The 8,700-nt window shown below is 38.5% G+C and overlaps 1 protein-coding gene across 1 annotated transcript; it reads left to right on the top strand.

The window, feature by feature from the left end:
* The first annotated feature begins 932 nt into the window (after positions 1-932).
* fibinb (fin bud initiation factor b) lies at positions 933-1,723 on the top strand. Its single transcript, XM_062418460.1, has one exon. It carries the CDS (start codon positions 1,023-1,025, stop codon positions 1,644-1,646), a length of 624 nt encoding a protein of 207 aa, XP_062274444.1. The 5' UTR covers positions 933-1,022; the 3' UTR covers positions 1,647-1,723.
* Positions 1,724-8,700: the final 6,977 nt, after the last annotated feature.

Here is an 8,700-nt window from a genome sequence, read left to right as displayed (position 1 = left end):
TGTTAATATTTCAACAATACACCAACTTTTCAGTTTTGTATAAACAGATTCCTGTGAACTATAATGTAAACCAATACAACTGTCCTTTTGTAATAAATTACATTTAGAGATGAACCTATGGCATATAAGAAGATGTAATATGTGATGTTAGGCCTACATTAGCAATGTTGACAGTAGTTTTTAATGGTTTGTCATCTTTAGAGAGGAAAAACTACTGGAAATACAATTTGAATCCAATAATATCACAATCCAAACCTTTACAACTCTACAAAAGTCTCAAAAATGACACAAACCTGAATCTACAGTTTGGCCACATAGTGTCAACTAGTATTAAATAATATATTTCTCTGAATGCATATATTTACAAGGCCCCTGTGTTCTCACTGGTGTAAATCAACAGTCCAGTAACAACTTATTTCAACAATACGCCAACTTGTCGCGAGTTAACACACATTGTGTTGTTGCTGGTTTTCAGTGAGCCTTTAACAGGCATGGTAGCCTGTTCCACACTGAATGCAGCCTTTAAGTGACGGAGGGGGCTGTAATTTGAGAGTAGCACAGAGTATTATTAGCCAAAAAAAAAACCGGAGTGAGTGCGGCACTTGAGACATCCAGATGTTGCGTTCGCGGCACCAAGAGAAGTCAGACAGAGAAAAAGAGAGAGAAAGAGAGAGGGAGAGAGAGAGGGGGGGAGAGCTGAGAGGTGTTTCCAAGCTCAAACAAACTTTCAGACAGTGTTTTGCTGCTCTCCAACAGTGATGGAGGCTGACAGGCTCGATTAAAAGAAGAAGGTGTCAGGCTGTTTTTTTTATCCTGTTTGGACGAAGAGGAGGACGCGAAAGCTGCACAAAGCCCTCAAACTCAACTGCGCACTTTGCAGGACGATTAAAAAAAAACCTGTTTGAAATGTTTCCACGCAGGTTTGGAAGTAAATATCTGTCAGACTGATACTTTGTTTTTGGCTGAAATAACGTTTTATATATATATTTGTTTTAAAAAGTGTGCGTGCGTGTGTGTGCATCATGGCTTTTCTTCACTTGCTGCTGTGCGCCTGGATGTTATCAGTGCCGACGCGTGGAGCCTTTTTCAACGGACCTTTACATCCAGAGATGTCTAATGGCAGTTTTCATCATTATTTCGTGCCGGACGGCGACTACGAGGAAAACGACGATCCGGAGAAATGTCAAATGCTTTTTAAGATGACCGACGAGCGAAAGTGCAGTCTCGACGAGGACCGGGACGCAGTCATACGGGACGATTTCACCATCATCAAGAGGCAGATTGAGGACTCTGCAAGGGTGCTGGAGGGGATCGGGAAAAGCATCTCGTACGACCTGGACGGAGAGGACAGCTACGGTAAATACTTGAGGAGGGAGACCGGGCAGATAAGCGAGGCGTTTACAAACTCCGAGAAATCTCTGCTGGAGCTGGAGGTGAAATTCAAGCAGAGCCAGGAAAGCGAGCTGAAGGAGGAGCACCGGCTCAGCGACGACTTTCTGAACATGGTCGTGCACACCCGAGACGTCCTGAAGGAGACTTTGGACATTTCTCTGGGACTGAAGGACAAGCATGAGCTCCTGTCCCTCATCATCCGCAGCCACGGCACAAGGCTGAGCAGACTGAAGAATGAATACATGAAGTTTTGAGAGAAAATAGTCCCTAAAATGTCTCTTAACAGTCCCTTTTTATATGTTTTTTTTGTGTTTATGGTGTGACTGACCATGAGAAAATTTTGAGCATTCATATCAGGGATAAAAAGTCATTTATTTAAAGGTTGGTTCGCCTAAATTACACATAATCTCATTTAACTGAAGAGCAGTGGTTTCTTTGCAGTTTGATGCACTAGAAAAGTACTTTACATGAGTATTTCCATTTTATGCTACATTATACTTCGATTCCACCCCATTTAGAGACACATATTGTACTTTCAACTCACTGCATTCACAGTATATCACCGTTTTTTTTAATTATAATTGAAAGACATACTGTATGTACAGAAAGATAATTAACCAACAAGTGAGTCTTCCCCAAATCAATCTGCAAATCTGAACCAACCCTTTACCCACCCCCACCTCAAACAATATCAGTCATAAATCTATTCTTACTATCCTTAAATTCTCACTGTCCAGTCAAGTCAATTTATATTTATATGTGGCCAAATCACAGCAGAGGTTATCTCAGGGCACTTCTCACATAGAGCAGCAGAGTCTAGATCATACTCTTTAATTTACAGAGACCCAACATTCCCCCCACAAGCAAAAGAGTTACTTTGAAGATCAAAAAATTATGCGATCACTTTCTAAAATATGTTTAATTATGATGCATTAAGCTAAACAAGTGGACATTAAGTTGTTAAAATTAGATTTACTTTGGCTGGATACTGCATACACAGTAATGTGTTGGTAGTGATTCAGAAATGTAATATAATACTGACACAAAGCTAATGCGTAGGTTTACCTTTGACACTTTTGATTTCTGCTGCTACCACAGTACAATGGAGGTTAAAGGGATTTCTTTGATGGTGCTGCACTGCACTGTCAATTACATGAAGAAATCAGCAGTTATGTGTCAGAAACAATGTAACAGCAGGATAATCCACAGATTAACTACCAGCATGAAATGCACGGTACTCTTGACATTGTCTTCTATGGATTAGTCAAAGAAAAATATGTCACAACTGAATTTTTAAAGTACATTTTCAGTGCTGTGAGAGAGACCAACAATATCTGATTGACATCCATTGGTCTGTGGTGGTGGCAGAAATCTCTGAGAGGGAGATCTTAACACTTGAGTTTATAAATTCAAACTATCTCCACTGTTAATTGAGTTAGTAAGAAAATGAAAATTTGGGTGAACAGACTTTTTTAAAAGGGTCCTTTTAAAAAGGTCTGTTGGACAGTATGTGACACCAAAAAATCTTAGAGACTATTAAGGGTCGGTGGTATGGTTAATATCCTCTGTCACAGCATGAATATATTGTGGACTTTTATTCACAGTATAATTGTTAAAGGATTTTTAAAACATTGATTGAAATGTCTATTTTGGGCTAATCCACCAAATTAAATATGCCAAAAGTAATAATATTGCCATAAAGTGTTCCTGCTCAATGATTTTAAATGCACACAGAGATATTAAAGAGATAGCTACCAAAATCTTCAATTACTGTATATATCATCTGATTGTACATATTATTGCCCTCACCTAGAGATCATTGTAATAGTCAGACATTACACACCATAAAAACACACAATGGTAGTTACATCTCTATATTTAACATAACTAAATACAAATGACAGTCATATTGTACAGAATGGCATTAATGTTAGTTTAATGTTACCATCACGCCAGTCAGTGCACCAAAAATGCCTTTTTTTTGTGTCATTTTTTTGGTGTGCGTTGAATATACTTGTAAAAAGTCACACGTGTCAGGATGTGTGTGTGTGTGTGTGTGTATGTGTGTGTGTGCGTGCATGTGTCTATAAAACAAAGGCTTCAAACATGGGCCAGCCAATCAAGAGGCGAGAAGCGGAAGTATCCGTTTCAGATCATAAGTGCCCCTCTCACGACTGATTGCGGTATGAATGGTTTTCCAAAAAAATTCTTTTTTGGAGAAGGCAGATTCACTTGAGGACCAAATATGATTTGGTTTGATTTTAGGTGATTTATTTTGGGAAACGCTTCATACTGCAAACAGACGATAAGATGGATGTCATGTAGCAGCCTGATTGAAAGCTCTAAACATGAGCAACCATTATTCTCTGACACTCCAGATGAATGTGTCCAGAATATCAAAAAATGTTTACACGTGGATACCTTCCTGTTGTGTTTTTTTTTTTTTTGCTTTATACAGGCCAGCAGACTTTGCACGGTTCTTCACTGTTCTGGTGCTAAAGGTTGTGACAGTGGCAGTTCACAAAAAGGCCTACTGTGCATTCGTGCACAGGCAGTTTAATCTCTGATAAATGTACAGTGTATTATTGGAAGTAAGTAAATACTGTGAGTGCCAATATCGTTATTACAGAACACCTTAATAATATGTATTCATTGTTTATATAAAGTTTTGAAATAGAGCAGCATTTATCTATTCTTGTAAGATACGTGGCGAGGTGTAACACTTTGACGGATAAGACTGCAGGCAGCACTCGTGGACTTCAGTGTCAAACACTTAATCTGTGTGACAACATTCTCAACGGATTGTGTTGTGTCTTTCTCAAATAAAGAGTTTGTGTTTGAAGCATGGTGTCGTGTTATTGTGCAAGAACACGACATTTATGGAAGGAATTGTCAATTTTAATGGGATATTTTGCAGAATGTAAAATGCTGTGATTTCGTGTAGACAGGAAACGATTAATCCTTTCCACCATTTCTGGTCTGTATTAGTGGTTAGTGTCATAAAAGTGAGATTAATCTATTCCATATGGTACTGGGGAACCCCCCCAAAGACCTCCCTGGACATCACTTTAGGAACTTCTGCTTTGTGGTTCATAGCAGACCCCAGTGAGGCGGTAGCACCACAGTATAAGCATTGGGACTGCATTCTGTATTGCCACGTGCTTCAAAATTACAAAGCTCCCCTCCGTGTTTTCTTTACAAGGTTTTGAGGTCTGCTGTGAATTAAACACACACGCAGTGGCCCCCCTAATTATGAGTGCTTTGAAAGAAGAAGCTTCTTGTTGGTATTTATGAGAAACAGAGATGTAAGGATGCTGCGTTGATGGTATTTTGAATGGTGCGGCGAGCCTCACAAACAACTTGTTTTTTCCTGTGTTTTGCTCAAAAGAACATTTTTTTGGTGATACTTCAGCTTTTTAAGACAGTGAATAGGCTTGAGTAAACAGTCTGAATTTATGAGGAGGAAGGCTTTAAAATGAATGATGAAATGTCATCATGTCTCAAAGAGTATCCATATCCTGTACTGCAAATGCCAATTGAGGTAAATTATGAAACAATGCAAAGTGCAGTTAGAAAGTTTCACCTGTGTGTACGTTTTACTTACACACGTGTACGTTTTACTTGCAGTCAATAGATACTTTGAACTTACTGATTACACTCACAATGATGTAAAATGAGTGACGTATATTATATAGCTTACACATATACACAGCCCAATAACCTTTAGCCTACATTGTATTCCATGAAAGAGGGGAAGGTTCAATTCTCATTAAAGTAAACAGATTATTGGCATTAAGCAGGAAAAACATATATCTATGATAATAAACATCTTAAACAGCAGAATTCCTGCTTAAACTATTGTCCTAACATGGAAAATACATTGTTCTATATTCATCTTTATTTTCTCTTTGTGTTCTATTGACCTTGTGGTTACGTAATATTAACACCCTTTACCTCAGGCTGATCTTTGGTATAGTTTCTGCGTATTTATGATGCTAGTTTAGGTATCATTTACTGTCTGACATTCAACAGAACATTATGTACCTGCTCACTCTGATGGGTTCACACTGTGCACTCAATTTTTTCCAAATTCTGCTTTTTATAAACTTTGCTGTTTATTGGCAAAACCTGACATTTGGTTAACAGAAAAAATATGTGTTACTGCACCTTGTTGGGCTGTTTATTTGGCCTTTCTTCATCGCTTGTGTGTTCACCATCTTAGTTTATTTAGCTACACAACAATGTAAAAATATAATATCCCAAAATAGCCAAATGCCATCAGTTTTTAATATGCATTGAAGTAATTTCATAGTACGTAACTTGGAAGCACATGAGAAGTGTTAATTAAACACAATATGCTATACATTCATGTTACTTTAATGTATAACATGTCTTTATGCCATCTTACATACACAATATTGCCAAAAGTATTCACTCACCCATCCAAATAATTGAAATCCAGTGTTCCAATCACTTCCATGGCCACATGTGTATAAAATCAAGCACCAAGGCATGCAGACTGTTTCTACAAACATTTGTGAAAGAATGGGTCGCTCTCAGGAGCTCAGTGAATTCCAGTGTGGTACTGTGATAGGATGCCACCTGTGCAACAAGTCAAGTCGTGACATTTCTTCGCTCCTAAATATTCCACAGTCAACTGTCAGTGGTATTATAACAAAGTGGAAGCGATTGGGAATGACAGCAACTCAGCCACGAAGTGGTAGGCCACGTAAAATGACGGAGCGGGGACAGCGTATGCTGAGGCGCATAGTGCGCAGAGGTCGCCAACTTTCTGCAGAGTCAATCGCTACAGACCTCCAAACTTCATGTGGCTTTCAGATTAGTTTAAGAAGCTTCATTGAATGGGTTTCCATGGCCGAGGAGCTGCATCCAAGCCATACATTACCAAGTGCAATGCAAAGCGTCGGATGCAGTGTTGTAAAGCACGCCGCCACTGGACTCTAGAGCAGTGGAAACGCGTTCTCTGGAGTGACAAATCGCACTTCACCATCTGGCGATCTGATGAATGAGTCTGGGTTTGGCGGTTGCCAGGAGAACGGTACTTGTCTGACTGCATTGTGCCAAGTGTAACGTTTGGTGGAGGGGGGATTATGGTGTGGGGTTGTTTTTCAGGAGCTGGGCTTGGCCCCTTAGTTCCAGTGAAAGGAACTCTGAATGTTTCAGCATACCAAGAGATTTTGGACAATTCCATGCTCCCAACTTTGTGGGAACAGTTTGGGGATGACCCCTTCCTGTTCCAACATGACTGTGCACAAGTGCACAAAGCAAGGTCCATAAAGACATGGATGAGAGAGTTTGGTGTGGATGAACTTGACTGGCCTGCACAGACTCCTGACCTCAACCCGATAGAACACCTTTGGGATGAATTAGAGCGGAGACTGAGAGCCAGGCCTTCTCGTCCAACACCAGTGTGTGACCTCACAAATGCGCTTCTGGAAGAATGGTCAAAAATTCCCATAAACACTATGGATTAAGAATGGGATGTCATTTAAATTCATATGCGAGTCAAGGCAGGTGAGCCAATACTTTTGGCAATATAGTGTATGAGCATTACAAATAATCCTTGTTTATTTATCCATAATAATGTTTCAGATATTGTACTCTTGAGGTTAAATTTCATTATTAATACTGTAAAGTACTATCAGTGCTGTTCCATGACAGCCGGCTGTGTGTTTGAAGTAATGTCACAAAGTTCGTTACATGATAAAACTGCCAGGGTCACTATTATTATTGTGAACACGTGCACTGATTTCTGTTGCAAAGGTGGCCAAGTTGTAACCATGACTTACCCTTTGAAACGTTGGGTCTGTCATGCTATAAATTGGGTGAACATCTGTGATCCTGGGTTAATAATTGTAAAAAGGAGCCTTTAAAATCAAAACTCAGATGTCAGCTGGTGTCACTCTGTGTGAAGACTGTACTGAACTTCTGCTGGGCACCGACATCTTCCCTGAACCTGCAAACAAGGTAGAAAGTTAACAGAGGTATGAATGAAAAGTTGAATTTAGAGAGGTAGTAGTGGCATTATTGTTATAAACAATAGTATATGGTGGTGGTGGTTTTATCCAAAAATCAGTCAAAAAACTCAAAGATATTCAATTTACTGTCATATATGATGAAGAAAAGCTACAAATCAAACATTTTAGAAGCTACAGTCAGAAAACATTGGCATTTTTTATTTGAAACATGAAACAAGAAGATGAATCATTATTAAAACAGTTTCTGATTCATGTTCTGTTGTTCTGCTAATTGATTAACTGGCTAGGCTACTTGTTTAAACTTTACTCTTTATAAATGACCAATTTCCTCAAACTGGGTCTCCAAAATCCACGAAACCATAAAATTGCCCCCTAGTGATGGAAAATAACTAAGTACATTTGCTCAAGTACTGTGCTTAGTATGATTTTGAGGTAATTGTACTTTACTTCCATTTGATGCTACTTTATTCTTCCACTCCAGCTTTTAACATACAACACATTGAGAAAGATGAAACCAGTGGTTTCCAACCTTTTTGGTTTTTGACATCTTACAATAAGCAGTGTGTGGTCAGGGTCACATTCCAGATGTTTATGAGTTGTTAACAGCTGCACCAAATAGTAATTTTTCTTTCTAAACTTCTCACGTGGTTTAATTTTAATAAATGTTCAAAATGATCCAATATTTCATGAAAAATCATAGATTACGGAAAAAGTTCAATAACCGAAAACAGGTTTGTGTATCAAAACTTTTGTATTTTCTTCTTTCCTCTCACATTAATCATTTCAAGACCCCTCAGATTTGCCTGGTGACCCTTTGGAGCGCCTCCACCCATAGGTTGGGAAACACTGGACTAAACTAGCTAACTGTATAAATTAGTGTAAACTAGCTCCACCCCCAGCAGCTACAGCAGTAACATGCTGCTCTAACACTGATGCTTCACTATTAATAATCTAATGATGTTACATATAATAATATATCAGTCAGAGGGACCAAACCACTACTTTTACTGTAATACTTTAACTACATCAAGCTCATAATAATACTTATGTACTTTTACTGTAATACTTTAACTACATCAAGCTCATAATAATACTTATGTACTTTTACTGTAATACTTTAACTACATCACGCTCATACTACGTATGTACTTTTACTGTAATACTTTAACTACATCGAGCTCATAATACTTATGTGCTTTTACTGTAATACTTTAACTACATCGAGCTCATAATACTTATGTACTTTTACTGTAATACTTTAACTACATCGAGCTCATAATACTTATGTGCTTTTACTGTAATACTTTAA

Source organism: Scomber scombrus, chromosome 1, assembly GCF_963691925.1.
Source record: "Scomber scombrus chromosome 1, fScoSco1.1, whole genome shotgun sequence".
Taxonomy (NCBI): Eukaryota; Metazoa; Chordata; class Actinopteri; order Scombriformes; family Scombridae; genus Scomber; species Scomber scombrus.
This window is presented reverse-complemented; position numbering and strand designations above follow the sequence as displayed.